General features: G+C 42.5%; 1 protein-coding gene across 2 annotated transcripts in view; it reads left to right on the top strand.

Annotated features, from left to right (window-relative positions):
- EFCAB6 (EF-hand calcium binding domain 6) overlaps nucleotides 1-24,687 on the top strand; it is a 306,925-nt gene that overhangs the window by 198,394 nt on the left and 83,844 nt on the right. For both annotated transcript variants that reach the window (XM_001108976.4, XM_077949368.1), the window contains 2 exons: nucleotides 9,154-9,250; nucleotides 17,574-17,692. In XM_001108976.4, the coding sequence (XP_001108976.4) occupies nucleotides 9,154-9,250; nucleotides 17,574-17,692 (216 nt within the window). The remainder of the gene's footprint in view (nucleotides 1-9,153; nucleotides 9,251-17,573; nucleotides 17,693-24,687) is intronic.

The raw sequence follows: 24,687 nt of genomic DNA on the forward strand, positions 1-24,687 counted from the left end.
AATGAAGTAGCTAGTCAGCTCCTCCTTGACCAATTATTATTACATGAGTAATTGTGAAATGCTGTGTGCTATGCTAGTACCGAGGTGTGTCTTCTGATGTGCTGATACAGCATCATAGTGACACTCACTATGCTGTTTTGCCCCTTGAGGCACTCACAGTCCCCAGGGGTTCTAGACATTTATTGCTTCTACCTAGGCAAGGGCAGCTCCCTGAGAGTGGAGCCCTGGAAGCCATAGCCACTGTGCCAGACTGTTGTGACACTTGGGTAGGCTGCAGAAGGCCCTCTGATCTTGCACGCCGATTCTTCCTCCTGAATTCATAGGTTTTATTTTGTCTACACTAAAAAAAATAAATAAAAAAGCAAGCAAGAAAGAAAATGATGATAGCAAAAAGATCATCTAACACGTAAGTTGGACACCTGCTTCCCACGGCTCAGATTCTCAGGAGCTTTAATATGAGACTTCACTGCCTCACATTTAAACAAACAAACACAATTCTTCCCGAAAAATTCTCTGGAGAAAGTTCATTTTCCATTCTCTGCAGAACGAACATGGAAAATTTCAACCACAAAGTGCAGTTTTCCCATTCAGACGACTCAACCTTAGTACTTGTATGTATACGCTCATTCATCAAATATTTACTAAGGGCCTAGTATATGCTAGACATTGTCACAGAATTAGATAGTACAACAATGAATAAGACCCAGATGCTCCTTTGGAGGGGCTCAGGGTCGAGTATAAGACAGGTACAAAATAGAGGATGACTAAGTGCCACAGGAGCAGGAGGCACCTGTGAGTTGCTCAGGAAAAGGAGGGACATTTGAGCTGGGTCTTGAAGTTTGAGTAAGAGTTTGCCAGGTGCAGGCTAGAGGAAGGGTCATTTCAGGCCAGGGAAGAACATTTGCGAGATCACAGAGGCAGGCGGGGGTGTTGAGCACATTCGGGAAACGAGGAGAGGATGCATGTGTGGGATCCACCTGCATGGTGGGCCTGGTTGGGGAGGAGGCCAGGAGGGCAGGAGGGTAGGCTGTGAAGGACATCACCTTCTATCGGTAGGCAGGGGAGGCGTATGCTATGGAGTGAGGGAGTCACACTGTGCTTTAGAAAGATCTTTCTGTGCCCCAGAGTGGAGTGTGGACACAAAGGAGGAGAGGCTGCAGCCCAGTGAGACCTGGCTTGGTCCCCGGGGTCTGATGGACCCAAACCAAGGCACTGCTTCAGAAAGCTAAGCCCCCCTTGGCCAGGCGCTGTGGTGTGTTTCCTGAAGACATGTCCTTTAATACCCCAGCAGCCCTGAAAGAAGGCATTCCCAGCTGGCTTCACAGATGAAGGAGTGGGGGCTCAGAGAACAGTTGAAGATGTGTCCACAAGGACACAGATAATGAGCAGTGGGGCAGGCATTTGAGCCCAGGAGCTTGTTGGGAGGGGCTACCTCCTCTGCCTGGAAAGCCTGCCCTATTCCACCTCCACCACCACGCAGACCTGGATACCACCCCTTTCTAGAAGCCTTCCTGCCCTCTTGGTTGGGCCCCTCTGCTCTCTGGGTCTTCACTTTCCACCCACATCATAAAACCACAATACTTTGGAAAACGTTGAGAGTTCATAACCTTGCTGAAAAGAGGACACTATCATGTTAGCTTCATAACTGCAAAACATTTTCATTTTAAGATATATAAATACCAAGTAGAATGATTGGTCCAATGACTTATTCCTTTTTTTTCTACTTCTTCAATTCCCTTCCAGTCCTTATTTAAAACACACTTGCCTTCACCATTTATCCACTTACAGCCTGCATGGAGTACATTTTGATGCACAAACGTCCTAAAAGATGAAAGAAAATTCTCATGTGTCCTTTTAGCAAAATTAGATAGTCCATCGCCAAATACTGCATGATCAGCTCCTTCGTGTTGGATGACTAACTGAATGAAAATACCAAATTTCCTTTTCTATCCTTAGAAATATATCATTCAGTCATCAAGCGCTTTGGCTGATGTGATCAATGTCACCATCATCTTTGGAATCTAGAGTGCTGTTCTGTCTCTATATGCCTTTCTCTTCTGAATCATCTCATAATTGTGAAATCTCTTCCTATCTCAGATTTTCTTCCCTTAGCCATTTGGGCATAAAGAAGGAATTCTGAATTTCCAGCTGCATTCAGTGAAATCTAATACAACACCCCAAGCATGGTGTCATTGTCTTCTTTTATACACTCTTGAGAAATACTGTAGAACTTTGGGCACCGCAGCAAGAACACTGAAGGGTGATGTCCTAGTGGTGGTTCATTTCAACAGGTGATTCTATCATTTTGGTTTTGTTGTTCTCTCTCTCTCTCTCTCTTTTTAGCAAAGCTGGGAACAGTTGAAGAGTAATAATGAAATATTTGGGATAATATAGTATATTATTTAGGTTAGATATAGTAAGATTAAAATCAACATCACCAAGACCACATAACTTGTCATAGATATATAAGAGGGTTTAATGGATTCAGATGATAATTGCAAAATAGAATGAATTGTTTGTTTGAGACAGAGTTTCGCTCTTGTCACCCAGGCTGGAGTGCAATGGCGCCATCTCGGCTTACTGCAACCTCCGCCTCCTAGGTTCAAGCGATTCTTCTGCCTCAGCCTCCCAAGTAGCTGGAACTACACGCCCGGCTAATTTTTTGTATTTTTAGTAGAGACGGGGTTTCACCATGTTGGCCAGGCTGGTCTCAAACTCCTGACCTCAGGTGGTCTACCTGCCTTGGCCTCCCAGAGTGCTGGGATTACAGGCATGAGTCACTGCACCTGGCCAGAATGAGCTTTATTTTATTAAAAAATAATAATAATAAATAAAATAAGTAATTTATTTTGGAAGACATCTAAGAATAATAAAAGTCATTAATACCAATCGTGATTTTGGTAACATGGCCCTGTTAACCTCATAAAATGACTTAGGAATATTCCTTTCTCTTCCATTTTCTGTATTGTGTAGAATTGTTATTCTTTCTTAGACATTTGATTGAATTAACCAGTGAAGTCATCAAGTCCTGGAACATCCTTTGTTGGAAGGTTTGTAACTATAAATCCAGTTAATTTAATAGTTATTGGATTATTCAGAGTTTCTATTTCGTCTCAAGTGAGTTTTGCTAATTTGCATCTTTCAAGATGTTGGTCATCAGAGTTGTCAAATTCATGGAATTAATATGGTTCATAATGTTCTTTTATTGTTTTTTAAGTATCTGTGAAGTATTTAGTGAGATTCCTTATTTCATTTATGACTTTCATAGTTGATCTCTTTTCTCCTTTCTTCTTCAGCTCAGCTAAGTCTTCTCACTTTCATAGATCTTTTAAAAGAACTAGCTTTTGTTTTATTGATTTTTCTCTATTTTTCTGATTTCAATTTTATTGATTTTTGGTCTTTATTATTTCCTTCTTTCTGCTTGTTTTGGATTCAGTTTCTCTTTTATATTTCTTAAATTGGAAACCCATAGTTTTTATTTGAGTCCTTTTTTCTCTCATATAAACCATTAATGTAATGTATTTCCCTGTAGGCAGTGATGTAGCTGCATTTCACAAATTTGGATATGTTGTAGTTTTTATTTCTATTCATTTCAAATTATTTTCTAATTTCCCTTAAGACTTCCTCTTAGATCCATGGATTGTTTAGAAGTATGTTGTTTAATTTCAAAATATTTGCATAGTGTTCAGGCCAGATGTGGTGGCTCATGCCTGTAATCCCAGCACTTTGGGAGGCTGAGGTGGGCAGATCCCTTAAGATCAGGAGTTCAAGACCAGTCTAGTCAGCATGACAAAATCCCATCTCTACTAAAGAGACAAAAATAAATAAGCCAGCCAGGCGTGGTGGTGGGTGCCTATAATTTCAGCTACTCGGGAGGCTGAGACAGAAGAATTGCTTGAACCTGGGAGGTGGAGATTGCAGTGAGCTGAGGTTGCACCACTGCACTCCAGCCTGGGTGACAGAGTGAGACTCTGTCTCAAAAAAAAAAAAAAATGCATAGTGTTTAAATATTGTTCTGTTATTGATTATAATTTAATTCTGTTGTGGTCAGAGAACATATCTTGTGTGATATTAATTCTTTTTAATTAGTTAAGGTTTGTTTTATGACCCTGGATATGGTCTGTCTTGGTAAGTATTCTGTGTATACTTGAAAATAATGTGTATTCTGGTGCTGTTGGGTGGAGTGTTCTGTAAATGTCAGATCAAGTTGGTTATTAGTGTTGTTCAGGTCTTCTATATTCTTGATTATTTTCTGTCTCCTTATTCTATTAATTACTAAGAGAGGAGTGTTGAAGTCTCCAGCAATACTTTTGAGTTTGTCTATTTCTTTTTCTAGTACTATTAATTTATGCTTCATGTATTTTAAACTCTGAGAAAAAAAATGTGTATTATAATTTCCTAGGTATTTACCACTTCTGTTGCTATTCTTCTCTTTCTGAAGTTCTAAGTTTCTCTCAGCTATCATTCTTCTTCCCCTGAAGAACTTCCTATAGGACATCTTTTAGAGCAGGTCTGTTGGAGACAAATTGTCTTAGTTTTGTTCAATTTATAATATCTTTATTTACTCTTTATTCTTGAAAGATATTTTTGCTGGATATAGAGTTTGGGGTTGACAATTCTTTTGTTCCAGCACTTTAAAAATGTTGTTCCATGGTCTTATGGCCTCCATAATCTGTGGCAAGAAGTATGCAAATATTCCATTTTCTCGTATTTAATATGCCATTTTTCCCAGACTTCATTTCTTCTCTTCTCTTTTCTTCTCTTTTCTTTTCTTCTCTTTTCTTCTCTTTTTTTAACTAGATCTCTCACTCTGTCACCCAGACTGGAGTGCAGCGGTGCGATCACAGCTCACTGCAACCTTGACCTCCCAGGTCCAAGTGATCCACCTCAGCCTCCCAAGTAGCTGCAATCACAGGTGAGCACCATCATGCCTACATTTTGTATTTTTTCTAGAGACAGGGTCTTGTCATGTTGCCCATGCTGGTCTCGAACTCCTGAGTTCAAGCAATCCTCCCATCTCAGGCTCCCAAAGTGCTTGGATCACAGGCATGAGCCACCGTACCAGGCCATTCACACTACTTTAGATATTTTTTTTTAATCTTTAGTTTTTCAGACAATTGGGTATAATTTATGATTTGATTTGTTTGACGGTGGGTTTTTTGGTGGTTTTTGTTTGTTCTTTTTTTTTTTTAATCTCTTTTTGGATTTATTGAGCTTCTTAAATCTGTAAATTTATGTTTTATGCCAAATTTGTGGTGTTTTCAGCTATTATTTTTAAAAATACTTTTTCTGTACCCATCTTTTTCTTCTCCTTTTGGTACCTCAATGACATGAAGCTTAGACCTTTTGGTTTTGTATCACAGGTTTTGTATCTCTGAGACTATGTTATTTTTATTTTCTCTTTCGTTCAGTTTGAGAGATTTCTATTCATGAGTTTTCAAGTTTGCTGACTCCTCTGTCATTCCATTCTGCCGCTGAGCCAATCCAGTGAATGTCATTTCAGTTACTGTATTTTGGTTATTTCCTTTTTCCTTCTTCTTTCTTTCAAGTTTGTTTGCTCTTACTCCATGAATATAATAGCTGCTTTACAATCTGATAATTTCAACGTCTAGTTCATCTTGGGGTTGGTATCTGTTGTCTTTTACCTTGAGCATTATTGAGATTTTTCTGTTTTTTTATATCACTTTGGACTGTATCCTAGATACTTTAACTGTTTTGTTATGACACTCTGGTTCTGTTAAAATCCTCTGTAGTGTGTCGATTTTTTTTTTTTGTCATTATTTTAGCAGGCAATCAGCCTAGTTAGTTTTAGACTGCAAGTCCTAACGTGACTTCTGTGGTTTTAATGTCAATTTTGTTTTCAAAGTCATTGCAGTACTCTTCAGGGAAACCCACGTGTGCACCACCCAGAAGTCAGTCTTAACTACACAGTAATCATGTTCTCAAAGCCTGTTGCTATGCTGCTTGGGGTCAGTTCTACACCTGCACACATCAGAGGTGAACCTGGAACTTCCTGCACAGATGTCCCTTCCTCTAACTCTCTCTTCTCTATGATCTCCCCCACACTCTGTAGCCTCCAAGGGCTACTTTTCTGCATCTTCTGGCTAGAAAATCTTAGGTTTTAGCTTATCTGTGTTGCTATTCATGTCTCATGATGAGGGTCACCTTCAGGGCCCTAGTGAGAGAAAAAAAAAAAAGAGAGAGAGAGAAAATTAACATGAATTTCCCAACATTCCTTGAATCACAGGAACCCTTTTTCTCATTTTTTCTAGTTAGAGAAAATTTTAACGTTTTGGCCACTGCTATCATGGGCACCACTACAAAAGTGCAGTCTCAGAATTGGGCTGGGAGAGTAAACAGAGACAAAAACGGGAATTCCTGCCACTGTCTCCTGAAGAGGCCCTCCATACTGTCCTAGCTCTTTGGTCAGAAAGTCAGCCTTTCTTTTGGACCTTTTTCTGTTCACATCTGCTGCACGGTTCCAGAATTAGGACTGCTCTTGACTCTTAAGCTGGGAACATGGGAGGAAAGCCCCATGAAACTCATAACTTTGTCATTCTTCAAGTTTTTATTTCTCTTTCCGTCAGCCTCTTATTATTTACCTTTTAGTGTCCTCAGATAGTTGCATTTTGTATTCTGTGTAGGATGTTGGGTTGTCGTAAGAAGGAGAGAAAGGGTGAAGTGTGCCTACTCCATCCTAACTGGGACCGGAAGCACCTCCCAAGACCCTGGTACTGCCTGGAGTGTGTTCCCTGAAGTCTTCACGCAGCTGTCAAAGAGCCGCTCCCTGGTCTTCCTGACGAAGTCGCCCCCGCCCCATCATTCTGGGTCCCATGCAGTATCTGAAGTTATCTGAGTCTCTTTCTTTTCTTTTCTTCTTTTCTTTTGTTTTCTATTCTTTTCTTCTCTTTTCTTTCTCTTCTCTTCTCTTCTATTCTCTTTTCTCTCTCTCTCTCTCTTTTCTTTCTTTTTTTTGAGATGGAGTCTTACTCTGTCACCCAGACTGGAGTGCAGTGGCATGATCTCAGCTCACTGCAAACTTCGCCTCCCAGATTCCAGTGATTCTTCTGTCTCAACCTCCCAAGTAGCTGGGATTATAGGCGTGCACCACCATGCCCAGCTAATTTTTGTATTTTTAGTAGAGACAGGGTTTCACCATGTTGGCCAGTCTGGTCTCGAACTCCTGACCTCGTGATCTGCCCACCTCAGCCTCTCAAAGTGCTGGGATTACAGGCATGAGCCACCGCGCCCGGCCGAGTCACTTATTTTTCTTGTGTGTTTGTTGTAAGTTTCTGCATCACAGTGTAAGCTCCTTGGGAATGTGGACTCTGTCCGCATTGCTAGTCATTGTGTCTGCAGGGCCTAGAGCAGCACATAGCGAGTGTTCCTATGAATCTGTGACTGAGGAGCTGGCTGATAGGAAGGAAGGCTGGATCTGACTGATTGTCAAGATTTAACAAGCTGGGCAATAGGAGAGGAATTAAGTAACCACCGGAAAACCTCCTGATCTCTCGAGAGGGACAAGTATGTAAAATGAGAAAGGGGAAAATAGATGGAAAAGCAGTAGGATTCATTGGTTTGCTCATGGATAATTAAGGAAATAATCAAGCCTTATAACCTGGAAAAGAAATCAGGGTGTGGAAAGCAGGGGGCCTAGGGCTGTTTGGATATGCGTTTCGACAGTGAAATCAACTGGGATCCACTGACTTTGCTGAGATAGCACATGCCCCTCGCGGGCTCTCTGACAGCACTTTGGGGAGGCTCAGGTGAGTCCTCTGGTGCAGGTGGGATTTAGGAGGAGTCTAAACGTGAAGGCAGGGCAATAGACATCATTAGGACTTACAGTCCTTTTAAGCAAAAATTGTAAAAACGCAACATAATTCCATCAATCTTCCAAAGCCTTACGTGGTCAAGTAGTGAGAGGGGATTGGCTGGTTGAGTTTGGATCCCTTTCCACCCTCGAAATTCCATGATTCTGCAGAGTCCGGTAGGCAGTTGGAGAAAGATGGCACAGAAAAGCAGGTGCGGGTGTAGTACCGGTGGTGCAGACTCATAGGCAAGCAGCGTCAAGGCTGTAGTTGGGGACGTTGGAAGAGATGACCTCTCAGAAGAGAGTGGGGAGAGACAGCACTGTCAAGGGCAGGGGGAGGCAGGTGGAGAAGGAAAATCACAGTGACTGCAGTTTACACTGGCCGGGCGCCAGGGTGGGTGTGCACATGGGCTTTACACATTTTCCTCCATTCCTAATTTGTTCTAGTGTGTGGAAAGATCCAGGGCATCCCAGCCCCTCCAGCCTCAGCCTTTATTGTGCTTTACTGTGGCCTAGCAGGGACCTGTGAGCACAGGGTCTTTTTTTAAGTGTCCATCCTGTGAGTAAATATGACAGAATTTTGATCCTTTTTATTTATTTTTATTTTTGAGATAGAGTCTCGCACTCTCCCCCAGACTGCAGTGCAATGGCACGATCTCAGCTTACTGCCAACTCCACCTCCCAGGTTCAAGCAATGCTCCTGCCTCAGCCTCCCGAGTAGCTGGGATTACAAGCATGTTTCTACCATGTCCAGCTCATTTTTGTAGTTTTAGTAGAGGCGGGGTTTCACCATGTTGGCCAGGCTGATCTCGAACTCTTGACCTCAAGTCATCCACCCGCCTTGACCTCCCAAAGTGTTGGGATTACAGGCGTGAGCCAGCACGCCCAGCCCTATCTTTAAATCCTACAAGCCTCACCTTGGAAAATGAGCTGAGAAGTTCCCCCAGTGTTTCTCAACCATTTCCTGTAGTCTCCATTATCTCTCCAACTTGCAAATTCAGAAATAAAAGTTTTTAGCTGTTTTCCTCCCAAGACACTTAATGTTACATTGTGTTTTCCCCCTTCTGAGAATAAATGAGCCCTGTTTGTTTTGTGTGCTGAAAAAAAAAAGTTGAATAGCATTTATCTGAAAATAAACAAGGACTTACACAATGTCAAAAGACTTCCCTGACGCGCAGCTGGAGGAATAAGACTGTACTTTAAGAATTAAGTTAAACCAGATGTGAAATAACAGACTTTAATGGTATCCTTGAAACAAACAGGGGGGACAGGGAAACCCCTTGGGAGATTAATGAACCCATTAAATTTCAACACAGTTATTTATTATTTTTTTTTCTTTTAAGACCAAAACAGAAGGTCGCGGATTCAGAACTAGCTTGTGAACAGGCTCATCAGTATCTTGTTACCAAAGCAAAAAACAGATGGTCAGACTTGTCTAAGGTAAGAAAATGATTATTTCCTTAAAAGGAAAGAAAATCGATTTCAATGTTTCAAGATCACTGGGATGATGAAGCTGTTCAGATCCAGCTGCTAAGATGGGAAAACAATTCTGTATACCCAGTGTGGGGACTCCTGCTATTCTTAAAAGATTTTTTCAAACTAAATTCTCACATTCAAGGTCAGGTGAGGTTTAGAAAGATAAGGAATTGTTGGAGTTACATGAACAGAAATTCCTGGCATTACCTCAGGCTTGATATGAGTTAAAAATGTATTCGGTTGGTGCAAAAGTCATCACGGTTTTGGCCATTACTTTAACGGAAAAACCACAATTTCTTTTCACCAACCTAATACATGAAAAATATAAGATGCTGTTGTACTTAACTTTATACAATATAAACATAAATTTTAAAGAGCTGTTTCTTCCTGTCTTGCCAAAATTATAGAAGCACATGTATAAGGCAGATACCCTCCATGTGTAATCATGTAAACTGTGATTATGGTATTGAGATGGGGCTGTCTAATCCAACAGGGCCAATGACAGCCAGACCTACAGGATAATAGAACTGCACGTGCAAAACCGAGTTTGTCCTGAAATCTAGGCTGTGAGATCACCACTTTATAATGCAACAAGAAGGCAATAGCTTCCCTCTAATAAGTATTTTTTAAACTGCATTATGGAAATATTTTCACATTATTTTGAAAAATATCTCCACTTCGTTTCATTTGGTCATTTTCTTTCTGTGTTTGCTCTTTCTTGGCCTCTGCCCAAAACGAAGGTTTGTCTTTGAAGTGCTGCTGACCTCTTGGGACTGTCTCTACCCAGCCTCCTGTCCCGCTCAGAGTGGACTGTCAGTGCCGTAGACTCCACAGAGTGGACTGTCTGTGCCGCCGGCTCCACAGAGTGGACTGTCTGTGCCGCGGGCTCCACAGAGTGGACTCTCTGTGCCGCGGGCTCCACAGAGTGGACTGTCTGCTGTGGCTCTATAGAGTGGACTGTCTGTGCCGCGGGCTCCACAGAGTGGACTGTCTGTGCTGCGGGCTCCACAGAGTGGACTGTCTGTGCCGCGGGCTCCACAGAGTGGACTGTCTGCTGTGGCTCTATAGAGTGGACTGTCTGTGCCGCGGGCTCCACAGAGTGGACTGGCTGTGCTGTGGGCTCCATAGAGTCGACTGTCTATATTGTGTCCTCTATGGAGTGAACTGTCTGCGCTGGCCCACGCCAACCAATCACACAGACTGGAGCTCTGTGTGGCCCACTTTCAGAGCGGCCCTCTAAGTTCAGGGGTTCAGGGCAGGGTCTGCACTAGAAACTGCACCTGACCCAGTGAACACCAGCTGAGAAGAAAGCAGGGTGCACTATTTGGCATCATCCTCCACACCTTCTCTACCAACTTCTCTTTAACCTTCCTCTCACTTGGGTCTGACTTAAAAAGAGATGAGACCCTTTGCTCTCCAGCCAGCCTTGTCTCTCAGCTGACCCTAGACTCTCTCTTCCTTCCTCCACACTCCCAGTTGCCAATCTTCTCCTGGTCTCTTTCTCCTCCCGTCCTGCAGTCTGCCCTCTCAGGACGGTCAGACCAGCCTCCTGGCCCTCATCTGCTGCTGCTGCTCTCTGTGGACCCCAGGGACTCCTGAGGGCCAATTCCAGGGCCCTTTCCAGCTTCATCCTTCCCTGCTTGGATTTATTCAGCACATATTGTGCACCAGTAATGCACTGGGATGTAGTGGTAACCATGGTCAGTCTGATCCCATCTCATGGAGATCACGCACCAGTGGAGGTGACAGTCAATGAGCAACAAAGCAGATCAGTGCTGTGAAAAAAATAGTGATAAACACTGTTGGAGGGTGAGTGACAGGTGGGTTGGCAAGGCCTTGGTTTCTGCAGTCAAGCCGTGGAATGAGAGTTCCTGTTGCTCCACATCCTCACTAGCATTTAGTGTTGTCAGTGTTCTAGATTTTGGCCATTCTAATAGGGGTGTAGTGGTATCTCATTGCTGTTTAATTTGCATGTTTCTGATGATATATAATATGGAGCATCTTTTCTTATGCTTATTTGCCATCTTTCCATATATACTTTAGTGATGTATCTGTTAAGTTTTGGGCCCATTTTTTAATTGGACTGTTTCTTTTCTTCTTCTTGTTGGGTTTTAAGAGTCCTTTATCAGATATATCTTTCATGCATATTTTCTCCCAGTCTGTGGCTTGTCTTTCATTTTCATGACAGTGTCTTTTGCAGAGCAGATATTTTTAATTTTAATGAAGCCCAGCTCATGAATTCTTTCTTTCTTGGATTATATCTAACAAGTCACTGCCAAACTCAGGGTCATCTAAATTTTTTCCTATGTTGTCTTACAAGAGTTTTATAGTTTTGTATCTTACAGTTAGGTTTGTAATCCATTTGAGTTAATTTTTGTGAAGGGTATAAGGTCTGTGTCTAGATTCATTTATTTGAAGGTAGATGTCCAATTGTTCCTGCACCATTTGTTGAAAAGACTGCCTTCGCTCTGTTGAATTGCTTTTGCCCCTTTGTCAAGGATATGTTGATTATGTGGGTCTGTTTCTGGACTCTCTATTGTGTTCCCCTGCTCTACTTGTCTTTTCTTTAACCAATATCACTGTCATGATTACTGTAGCTTTATAGTAAATCTTGACATCAGGTAGTGTCAGTTCTCCAAGTTTGTTGTTGTTGTTGTTGTTGTTGTTGTTTTCAGTATTGTGTTGGCTATTCTAAGTTTTTGCATCTCCATATAAACTAGAGTAAGTTTATGGATCTCTACAACACAATTTGCTGGGATTTTGATTGGGATTGAATTGAACCTATATTTGATGCTATTGAGCCTTCCTATCCATAAACATGGAATATCTCTATTTAGGTTCTGCAAACATAAAACATTTCTCATCAGAGTTTTGTAGTTTTCATTATATAGCTCTTGCATATAAGAGCTCTTGTAAATAAGACCAGGCTGGTTTGGAATTCCTGGCCTCAAGCGGTCCTCCTACCTCAGCCTCCCAAGTAGCTGGGATAACAGGTGCACACCACCATTCCTGGCTAATGTTTTATTAGATTTATACCTAAGTATTTCATTTTGGGGGGTGCTAATGTAAATGGTATTGTAGTTTTCTTTAACTTTTATTTTAGGTTCAGGGATACGTGTGCAGGTTTGTTATATAAGTAAATTCATGCCATGGGGGTTTGTCATACAGATTATTTTGTCACCCAGGTACTAAGCTTAATACCCAATAGTTATCTTTCCAAATCTTCTCTCTCTTCTCCCCCTCCACCCTCAAGTAGGTCTCAGTGCCTATTGTTCCCTTCTTTGTGTCAAAGTGTTCTCACCATTTAGCTCCCAGTTGTAAGTGAGAACATGCGGTATTTGGTTTTCTGTTCCTGCATTAGTTTTCAAAGAATGTTAGCCTCCAGCTCCATTCATGTTCCTACAAAGGACATGATCTCATTCTTTTGTATGACTTTGTAGTATTCCATGATGTATATATTCCACAGTTTCTTTATCCAGACTACCGTTCATGGGCATTTAGGTTGATTCCATGTCTTTGCTATCATGAATATTACTGCAGTGAACATACCTGTGCATGTATCTTTATATTTGTCTTATATAAATATATGATATTAATATCATATATTTGTTATCTAATCAGTCTAATAAATGTATCATATATTTGTTATCTAAATATATAAATATCATATATTTAAGTTACATAAATATATGATATTGATATAAAATATTTATGTTATATAAATATATGATATAAAATATTTATATATGATAGTAATATATTTATGTTATATAAATATATTTATATTTACATATTTAGAATGATTTCTCTTTCTTTGGGTATATACCCAGTAATGGGATCGCAGGGTTGAATGGTAGCTCTTTGAGGAATTGCCACACTGTTTTCCACAATGGTTGGACTATTTACACTGCCACCGACAGTGGCATACAGCAGTGTATAAGCATTCCCTTTTCTCTGCGACTTTGCCAGCATCTGTTATTCTTTTACCTTTTTTAAAAAATTGAGATTGAGTCTCGCTCTGTCACCCAGGCTGGAGTGCAGTGGTGTGATGTAGGCTCAATGCAACCTCCTCCGCCCAGGTTCAAGTGATCCTCATGCCTCAGCCTCCCGAGTAGCTGAGACTACAGGTGCATGCCACCACACCCGGCTAATTTTTTTGTGTTTCTAGTAGAGACAGGGTTTCACCATGTTGGCCAGGCTGGTCTCAAACTCTTGACCTCAGGTGATCCACCTGCCTCTGCCTCCCAAAGTGCTGAGATTACAGGTGTGAGCCACTATGCCCGGCTGACTTTTTAGTAGTAGCCATTCTGACTGGTATGAGATGGTATCTCATTGTGCTTTTGATTTGCATTTCTGTAGTGACCACTGATGAGCTTTTTTTCATGTGCTTGTTGGCCACATATATTTCTTCTTTTGAAAAGTATCTGGCATGTTCTTTGCCCACTTTTCAATGGGGTTGTTTAAGTTCCTTATAGATGCTGGATGTTAGACCTTTGTTAGATGCATAGTTTGCAAATTTTCCTCACATTCTGTAGGTTGTCTCTTTATTGATAGTTTTGCTGTGCAGAAGCTGTCAAATCTAATTAGATCCCATTTGTCAATTTTGCTTTTGTCATGAAATCTTTGTTGGTGCCTATGTCCAGAATGGTATTGCTTAGGTTGTCTTTCAGGGTTTTCATAGTTTTGAGTTTGAGATTTAAGTCTTTTATCCATCTTGAGTTTATTTTCTGTTATAAGGAAGGGGTATTTGTTATAAGGAAGGGGCCCAGTTTCAATCTTCTGCATTTGGCTAACCAGTTATCCCAGCACCATTTATTGAATAGGGAGTCCTTTCTCCATTCCTGGTTTTTGTCAGCTTTGTTGAAGATCAGATGGTTGTAGGTGTGCAGTCTTATTTCTGGGCTCTCTATTCTGTTCCACTGTTCTATGTGTCTGTTTTTGTACCAGTACCATACTGTTTGGTTACTGTATAGTTTAATTGGGTAACTTGATGCCTCCAGCTTTATTCATTTTGCTTAGGATTGCCTTGGCTATTTAGACTCTTTTTTGGTTCCATATGAATTTTATTTTATTTTATTTTATTTTGAGACAGAGTCTCACTCTGTCACCCAGACTGGAGTGCAGTGGCGTGATCTTGGCTTACTGTAACCTCTGCCTACCAGGCTCAAGCCATCCTTCCACCTTAGCCTCCCAAATAGTTGGGACCACAGACATGTGCCACCACACTCAGCTAATTTTTTGTAATTTTTGTAGAGACAGGGTTTTGCCATGTTGCCCAGACTTGTCTTGAACTCCTGGGCTCAAGTGATCTGCCTGCCTCAGCCTCCCAAGGTTCTGGGATTATAGGCATGAGCCACCACGCCTAGTCTCATATGAATTTTAAAATAGCTTTTTCTAGTTCTATAAAGAATGTCATTGGTAGTTCGACAGGCATAGCCTTGAATCTGTAAATTGCTTTGGACAGTATGGTCATTTTAATGATATTGATTCTTCCAATCCATGAGCATGGAATGTTTTTCCATTTGTTTGTGTCATCACTTCTTTGAGCAGTGTTTTGTAATTCTTATTGTAGAGAACTTTCACTTCCATGATTAGCTACATTCCAAGGTATTTTGTTCTTTTTGTGGCAATTGTGAATGGGATTATATTCCTAATTTTGCTCTCAGCTTGAGACCATACTGTCCAAAGCAATTTACAGATTCAATGCTATTCCTGTTGAACTATCAATGACATTATCTCTCATGAGAGATAATGGTGTGTAGCTTTCCTTACTTGTAATATCTTTGTCTGGTTTTGGTATTAGGGCAATACTGGTCTCATAGAATGAGTTAGGAATTATTCCCTCCACTTCTGTCTTTCTGGCATAAGTTCCTGTAAAGTTTTCTGCTTATGGGTGTCTGTCCCAGTAAGTTATGATTCTCTGTATTCACCTGTCTGTCTCTCCAGTTTTGGGGACAGTGATTTGGCCTGTAACTTCACTTCTCTCATGATTTAAGAAGATTGGTTGATTTTCCAATTTGGTCATATTTTTACTTGTTGTTGGAACAGAGTGGTAACTTCCAAGTTTCTTACATGCCAGACCTGCTATGTGTTTTTAAAGGGACTCTGAAATCCTACAGACCCAATTGTTTTTAAAGCATAGTTGTTTTTTTTTTAAAGTTATGACTCTACTATGAAGTATATAAAATGCCTATGTATAGTTTAAATAAGTTTAAAGTAGTCACCATGTAACCACCATTCAGGTGAAGGAAAAGAATATTGCCAATATCTTAGACCAGGAGCCAGCACACTTTTTCTGTAAAGACCCAGATAGTAAATATCTTTGACTTTGTCAAAACCGCTCAATCCTGTAGCACTTGGTACCATCAGACTTCCTAGTTCTTTCTGCTCTAGTGGATATGTAATAGAATCTCACTGCAGATTTGATTGGCATTTTGTTAGTTATTAGTGAGATTGAGTATCTTCACTTGGTCATTCATTGGTCAGGTTTCCTCGATTGTGAAGTGCTTGCTTGAGACTTTAAGTCTACATGCTGGTTTGTCTTTTTCTCATTGGTTAGCAGAAACTGTGACTATGGTCATAGTGTACACTGCTCTGTGGATCCTGCTCTTTTGTAAGTGACATGTGGTGCAACTATCATCTCTCAGTGTGTATTCTGTGTTGTTACCTTTTTTATATGGTGTCTTTTGATAAATATAAGTTCTTTTTAATGTAGTCAAATTTACTAACGTCTCTCTCTATGGGTCTTGTTTAAGAATTCTACCCGGGAGTCATGAAGATATTCTCTCACACTCTCTTATAGGAGCTTGACAGTTTCAACTTTCACATTCAGGTCTTGAAATCTGGACTAAATGTTTCCCAAGTGTTGAGAGGCAGGGACCCCATCTCATTTCCTCCATATGGAAGTCCCGCTGTCCCAGCACTGGTCATTGTGAAGTCCCCTTTCTCCTGGCCGATCTGAGAATCACCACTGCCTACATCATGGCCCGCGGGTGCTGCTGACCTCCTCATTCTGTTCCACTGATAAATTTGTCTGTGCTGGCACCTACATCACATCTTGGTCGTCGCTATAACTTAATGATACATCTTAATTAATTGGTAGGCAACTCCCTCTACCTTGTTCTTCAAGAGTTTTGAATCGCTTTGTCAAGTTCCACAAAGAAAATGACACCTTTACTATTATATTTGAGTTTTCTAATTCATGAACATAGTGTCTCTCCATTTATTTTGATCTTCTTCAATATCTTTCAGAAAAGTTTTATACTTTTCTGTATAAAGGCATTTCTCAGATATCACAGATTTATTCCTAGGCCTTTGGATTTTTGATGCCTTTTGTAAATGTTATCTTTTAAAATTTCACTTTCCCTGTCTGATATATAAAAACTGTGATTGATTTTGCCTGTTGATATAGAATCCAGACTGCTTGCTAAATTCACCTCTTATAATAATTTATTTGTGGATTCTTTGTATTCCTATGTATACAATCATGTCAGTGAATAATAATAATTGTATTTCTTCCTGTCCTATCATTACACCTTTTATCCTTTTTCTTGTCCAAATAAACGGGCTGAGATCCTGCAGTACAATGTTGAATAGCAGGTGATGGAGATATTCTCACTTTGTTCCTGATCTTAAGGGGAATGTTTTGTTCTTTCACTATTAAGTATCATGCTTGCAGAGAGTTCTGTAGATGTACCCATTACATCTACCTCATCGTGTTGTTATGAAGAAGATTAAATGAGCTATTACTTGGAAACAACTGAAGACATTGCTGAGAACCACATGTGTTAGCTGTTATTTAAGTCTGTGGTCCTTTTACATGCCTGACAATACCTTCTGTACCCCTCAGGGCCATAAAAATGGTACCATATAATCTTGTCATAATAGCTGGAGTCTAATGTCCCTCATTTCCCCTCTTACAGCCAGAGGGCTAAAACCAAACCATCACTGAGATGAGGATCCTCCATCTCATTTCCTGGGCTCTGGTTGGCCCTTATTTCTAATCATTTGTGAACCCAAGTTGTTGATCAGGAGAAGAATCCAGGTCAAACCCCTGAGGCAACTCAGAAACCACCCGCTTCCAACACCTAATTCTCGTTTCCATTTTGCTCTATCACTTTCTTTCCAGGAATGATGAGGATACCTGGAACTTAGATTAAAAGGTGATTAAGGAGGTGGACGGGGATACAAATGTTTTGGATTGTCCCAGATACTGACTATTGAACATCTTTTCTGTTGTCGTACATACATTTCACATATTCCTAAATACCGTCTTCTGTTGTTGTAGAATTTTTTAGAAACCGATAACGAGGGCAATGGCATTCTTCGACGCCGGGACATAAAGAACGCACTGTACGGTTTTGATATTCCCCTCACACCAAGAGAGTTTGAAAAGCTTTGGGCAAGGTAAGTGGCACATGAGACTGGCTGGTTTCTGTTCTTAAGGACTAGGGTTGCTTGCTGCAGCAAATTCAGCCTAACCTTTCCTACTTCAGGGTAACTGGGGACTGGGAGTATTTTCTCTTGGTTGTATCTGTCTCATCTCCTGCGTCCTTCCTTGTTCCTTGCTCCTTGGTGCTCATAGCAAGCAGCCTTGGTGGTTGCCTTGGTCTTCAGCAACACGGAGAACCAGGGTAAATGCTCGTCATCCATACCAGACTTGAGAGGTTTCTATTTCCAAGGACCTGGGAGCTCAAGCCCAAACTTATACTGTTTTAACAAAACAAGTCACTCTCCAAGGACTTAACTCTAATACACCTCACTCAGCAGACATGCAATGGGTAAAGGGAAAATCAGTTTCTCCCCATTACCTATAGATGGAAATTAATGTTGCACAACTGTTTTATAGATAAGTAATCTCTGGGAAGAAAAACCAAACTTTTAGCAACTTGGAGTAGCTTCCCAAGAGTCTCTTAAACTGAAAATTATATCCGATGTTGGTTCCATTTGTCAAATGTATTTTCGATTTAGCTGTTTTGGAATTGGGCCCCCAGTTGTGGTCTTCCCTGGATAGATGTCTAAGTTTCACAGTCGACTAACAATGTGATCTATTTCCAAGTTCTAGACCCAACTTCAAATTACCTCTTTCTTCATTATATGTCCGTAGCCACCTGCATTCCCCCAGGATGGTATACCAACATCGTGTGTCCACTCAGGAGGCAAACTCATGAAACAGTTCATACCATTTCCCAGCTTTTCATCTGTTCAAAGTGGAAGGCTGAAATCTTGGCCAAGTTTAGAATTAGGTGGGTTGTTTTGTGTCTAATTTAGAAAAGCAACTGGAAATTCTTAAAAAATCCTTATTTTTTAAAGATTGGTTCCAACACAGGGTCCAGTTAGACTCCCTGCCCATTTCTGTTTGAGCAGCTTACATTAGTAGTCTCAGCTGGTTGACAGGCAGATCTTTGTAGAGTAGGCAAATGCATAGCCCTCCCTCTCAGTTGACCTTTGGGATGATCCAAAGATGACGACATGGTCCCTGTCTTTGGGAAGCTGTCAGGGCACAGAATGCATTCACACAGGTAACTATGGTACAGCAACAACTGTGCAAAACCCCCGGGCAGAGAGCAAGTCAGGTGGCCTGGGCGGTGAGGCAGGAGCATGGGGCCAGGGAGGGCTGGAAGCTGTCATGGGTCCAGATGGAGAAGGAGACATTCTTGGTCAGCAGACCACCTGTCTGCAAGGAGGCAGGTGTTCTATCAGAAGTAGCATGGGGCTCCCAGGGTCAGAAAGGAAGGGTAGGGCCAATCCCTTACTAGATCCTTGCTTTCAGGTGTTATTGACCAGGCAGTGAGGAACAATGGAATTTGAGTGTGGTTGTGGGGCGAACAGAGCTGTGGTTTAGGAAGATGAGTCAGGAAACAGTTCAGGGGAGAGGCTGGCTGGAGGTGCTGGTCTTGGGAGACCACCGCCTCACCAGGGGGGAACCCCTGAGTGGGGGCTGGCCATGGGGATGAGAGGCATTGGAGGCATGTCCCCCACAAGGGTTCCCATGTGGGAAATGAGAGTGGACGGAGCCTTTTTCTGAGGGTGGGACAGAGCTTATTTCCGTTTCCACTGGAGGTGGACACTCACTGTTGGCTTGAGGCTAAAGTTTCTTCATACGCTTATGAACATAATTATGAAATGTACAGATTTTCGCCCTGTGTTGACAACTGCTTGCAGTCAGAATTTTGTCCAGTATTGTTTAGTTGACCTCATGCCACAGATGGTAAGTGGTTAAGAGCAACAGCACTGCAGCCAGATGCGTGGGTGTGACTCCTGCCTGCTTCCTGCTGTGTGGCCTCCATCAAGTTACTTAGCTTCTCTGTGCTGTACACTCCTCATCATCTGCAAAGCAGCACTAATGTTTCCTGTCACCAATGTTCCCTGTCACCCAGGGCTGCTGTGAGGCCTGGGTAAGGAGTCATATTAAGTGCTAGCCCAGGGCCTGGTGTGCAGTAACCACTCGGTAAATTTCACACACCCTCTCTTCATTTGTTCGCCCAGCAAACGCTTCTTAAACACTGACTCTGCACTTTTGCAGGGCTGAGAATGACCAAGATAAACGAATAATCCAGAGCTCATCGCCTAAGATACTCAAATGCTCTTAAGGAGAGAAAGTCTTGGTAATTAAGTGCTGTGTCCCTGCCAGGACCTCTGAAGGCTCAGAAATCGAGGACTAATAAACTGAGCTTTTAAGCTGAGTTATTTCACATGCAAGATTAATTTATGAGGAAGTGGAAGAGTGATGGTGAATCTGGTTTGCTAGAGAGAGAATACGTTTGGAGGCCATAGAAAAGTGCAGTTCTTGGGCTGATAATTCCTCTATTCCCTCCCTTCAGTGAATCCCTTTTTCCCTCTGGAATTGCCTTTGGGTCAGCACGCACGTTCACCTGGTGGCCCTTCCTGTGTCCGTGTTTTTCATTTTCCCTTAGGTCAATTGTGCAGTTCCTAGGACGCTTTGCGAATTATAGCACCTGCCATTTTTGTTTCACTTCATTAGATGAACTATTTCCTGGAAAGTATTTCATGCAATATCTACATTTTCAAAATCAAATCGAGTTTTTATTGATGCAAGATTTTCTTCACTGCTGTTGTTTTTGTTCTCCACTTTTTTACTGTGTCAAAATACACATAGCACAGTTTACCATCGTCACCAATTTTAAGCACACAGCTCAGCGGTATTCAATACATTTATCACGTTGTGCAGCCGTCACCACTATCCAGCTCCAGAACTCTTTACTCTTTTCGTCTTGCGAAACTGAGATTTTTTTTTTTTTTTTTTTTTGACAGAGTCTTACTCTGTCATCCAGCTGGAGGGCAGTGGTGCGATCTCGGCTTATTGCAACCTCCACCTCCAAGGTTCAAGAGATACTCCTGCCTGGGCCTCCTGAGTAGCTGAGATTACAGGCACCCACCACCATCCCCAGATAATTTTTTTGTATTTTTAATAGGGACGGGATTTCACCATGTTGGCCAGGCTGGTCTTGAACTCCTGACCTCTTGAGATGGAGTCCCTCTCTGTTTTCCCGGCTGGAGTGCACTGGCGCAACCTCAGCTCATTGCAACCTCTGCCTCCCAGGTTCAAGCGATTCTCCTGCCTCAGCCTCCCAAGTAGCTGGGATTGCAGGTGCACACCACCACACCTGGCTAATTTTTTTGTATTTTTAGTAGAGATGGGTTTCACCATGTTGACCAGGCTAGTCTCGAACTCCTGACCTCAAGCAATCTGCCTGCCTCAGCTTCCCAAAGTGCTGGGATCACAGGCGTGAGCCATGGCACCAGGCCTGAGATTTTTATTATTATTTTTTTAACTTTTAAGTTGAGGGTATATGTGCAGGTTTGTTATATTGGTAAGCCCATGTTGTGGGGGTTTATTGTACAGATTATTTCATCACCCAAGTGTTAAGCCTAGTACCCAATAGTTATTTTTCTGATCCTCTCCTTCCTCTCACCCTCCACCCTCCAAAAGGCCCCAGGGATGAACGGGATGGTCACGCAACTAAACAGCCTAGTACGTGCAGAGCACTGGGTGTATGTGAGCATGAGTGTTAGTGGCAAAATGACAATATAGCTTTGAAAAGATCTTCTGGTCATCATATTAATGCACACGCATTTTAGAAGACTTAGAAAATCCGTAAAACAACAACAGATGAGCCCTAATGCACTTAGCAGAAGTGATGATCCGTGGGAACTTGATATTGTGGTTTTTTTCTTGCTTTTTCTACTTGTTGGTGTGACATCAGTTCATCATGCTCAGCTTCCCACCCTCCTGGCGTGTTCTCTTCCTCCCCCAGTGTTTGCTGATAGTGACGATTCACCTCTCCACCACAGCAGCAGGGGGCACCGCGAGCCAGGACGGGGCTCAGTGGCCGCCATGGGTTGTCCAGGCACCAAGGAGCCTCCTTCAGTTGCCCTAACAACAGGAAGGAGCCTGGGCCCCGAAACAGCAGCAGAAACGCGCCTCCTCCCCGTGGGGCTGTCCCACGGTGTTAGTGAAGCACCCTCACCACGATGTTCCTGGTGACCAGAGGCTACGGCGAACTTGGGGAGCAGCAGGGGCCTGCAGGACACACCCCATCAGCTCTGGCAGTCTGAGCAGCTCCAAGTTGACTGTCAGGAGAGGACAGCCCCCGGAAACTGGGCAGGCAGAAGCAAATAGGAAAATACCGTCCTGCTTTTCTGAAAACACAGAAGTAAAAAATATGACAGACTATAGACAAGGAAAAAAGTGTTCAACATCCATTATTCAGTCAACATTTATTCAAGCACCTATGAAGTGCACTATTTTAGAATTTCAGATCAGTCCAGAGGGCCTGGTTTATGCTACTGAAGTAAATTAATCAATTGACCCCCAGATCTCTGTGGCTTAGCACGTCTGTGTTTTGTTCTCATTCACCCAAAGCCTGCTGTGTGTCTAGTGGCTCCTGCTTCCAAGCAGTGACTCAGGGACCTGGCTGGCTTTCAGCCTGTGGTGTTATCCTCTTAGTGGAGGACTCCACCCACCCAGGTGGGACTGCAGAACTGCAGGATTGCACGCAGACTTTCAGGGACGAGTGCCACACTTCTGCTCAGAGCCCACCCCCCAGGGGCCCCAGCAAACTGCACAGAGGCCGGGGAGGCACAGGGATGCCAAGGGGGATGCAGATGTCACAGGCTGGCCTGTGGAGGGTTAAAGGGATAAAGCATTGCAAGCCTGGAGGAGGCCGTTGTGAAAGGAACCCTGCTCACTGAAGCCAGGTTAGGAGCTCTACGCACGAGATTTCAGGAGGAATAATTTTGGTTTGACTTTGGAGAGACTGCTAAGGATGCTGCAAGAGGGAAGTGCATGCAGCCACTCACTCATCTGACCAACCATTTAGCAGTCATTTTTTTGGATCTTTCTTTGTGCCAGGCCTTGTGCTAGATTCAAAGGTTCCAGAGATGAAAGACAGCCCCTGCCCACAGGTTGCTCAGTGACAACAGCCACATGCCAGGAGGGAGCAGTGGAGGCAGCCACCACAGGAGCTCAAGGAGGAACTCCCAAACACAACACCTGAGTTGAGTCTTAATACATAGTCATTAGCTGAGAGAGGTAGCCAGAGGTGGGGGACAGGTATCCGTGAGCAGAGGCCCAGAGCCTGAGGAGGGTGGGAAGTCCTGGGACAGAGAGGAAAGAGCTGTGCAGAGGACAGGATGCTGCTTATGTCAGAACTGGAGTCTGACAGCCTGTCCTGGTCAGGGTGTAACTGCCCAACAGGTTCTTCTTACCTGCTGCATAGATAAAGCCAATTCCCTGAAACAGAAGTGCTGCAGAGAAGAAAGAGTTTAATAACCTACAGGGCCAGCCAAGTGGAAGGATAGGAGGTATTTCTCAAATCCACTTCCCCAAGAATTCAGAGGCGAGGGGTTTTCGAGACTAGTTTGATGGGCAAGGGGCTAGGGAGTGGGGAGTGCTGATTTGTTGGGCCGGGGGTGAAATCACAGGGAGTCAAAGCTTATCTTCTTGCACTGAGTCAGTTCCTGGGTGGGAGTCACAAGTCCAGATGATCTGGTTTCTTGGTATGGGCTACCAGTCCAGGTGGCACCAACTAGCCCATTAAAATGCAAGCTCTGAAGGTGCTTCAAACAGCAGTCTTAGATTTCACAATAGTGATGTTATCTATAGGAGCCATTGAGGAGGTTACAAATCTTGTGACCTCCAGCCACACGACTACTGAACCATAATTCTAACCTTGTGGAGTTTTTTGTTTGTTTTGAGACAACGTCTCACTCTGTTGCCAGGCTGGAGTGCAGTGGCACTGTAGCAGGGTTTTTAAGGAATCAGAGAGACCAATTGTTTCTTGCATAATTCAGAAGCAAGAAACAAAGACAGTTACTCAATTGAGACATGCATCACATCATTTCTTACTTTTCAATGAAAAACATGTTTTACGACTTGAGTTTATCTGCCTAGTGCCTTGCAGCTGCACAGCTAGAGAAACAGGGTCTTCATAATGCCTGGGAAAGGAGGTGAGATAAGGCTCACTAGCCACAGAAAAGCAGGCAGTTAATTTTTTTTTTTAATTTATTATTATTATGGCAGTTAATTTTTAAAGGACTCCAGCTCTTTCTCTTTCTCAGGGAGAATTGGGTTTTCTTACATACAACTGAATTTCTGGTTACACATTCTTTAATTTCTTTTAATTCCTGTTCCATTCTCCCCTTTGGTGCTTCTTATAATAAAGGTGTTAATAGAAAGCACCACTATTTGCCACCTCTTTGCGGAGCTGAGCTGCTTCTACTGGCAGTGGCTGATATTTGGTTAATGCCCCAACCACACGGTAGTGTGTCAGGCTACTATTGCCTCTATAGTTGACTGAATACTCCTAATAAACTGGGGTAAAAGGCAAGGGAGGATGAGGCAGATGCCAAGAATAAGCAAGAACTCACCAATGAAGGTTTTGAATCCTTCAAAGGTTGAGAGCCATCCTTCAAACAAGGAATCCGGGGACCACCCGGACCAAGTCTGAACTGGAACATGGGCCAACTTGCACATTCTAGCTGTGATTTCCATGACAGCTCGGCCATTATCATCAATTTCTAGGCAACAGTTGGTTAAGTTAAATTTCCCACATACTCCTCCCTCTGAGGCTAAGAGGTAATCTAAAGCCAATCTATTTTGATATATAGCATTTCTCATTTGTGTTGCTTGTATTGCCAATAAATCTAGTGCCCTTGACATTTCATTGGTTATAATTTCAAGGACTGCCTGCAACCTTATGATGCGGTTGAGCATATAGATTGGGGTGTGGTAACCCCATGACCCATCTTGTGCCCAGGTAGCTGGCCCATAATATTTAATGATTCTTTCAGGAGACCATTCATTATCTTTCCAGTTTCCTATGTCCACATCCTTTTTGATATTTGTGTCTATTTTTGTGATTATGCTTCTAGTTCTT

The sequence above is a fragment of the Macaca mulatta genome, chromosome 10 (genome assembly GCF_049350105.2).
Source record: "Macaca mulatta isolate MMU2019108-1 chromosome 10, T2T-MMU8v2.0, whole genome shotgun sequence".
NCBI classification, from domain to species: domain Eukaryota; kingdom Metazoa; phylum Chordata; class Mammalia; order Primates; family Cercopithecidae; genus Macaca; species Macaca mulatta.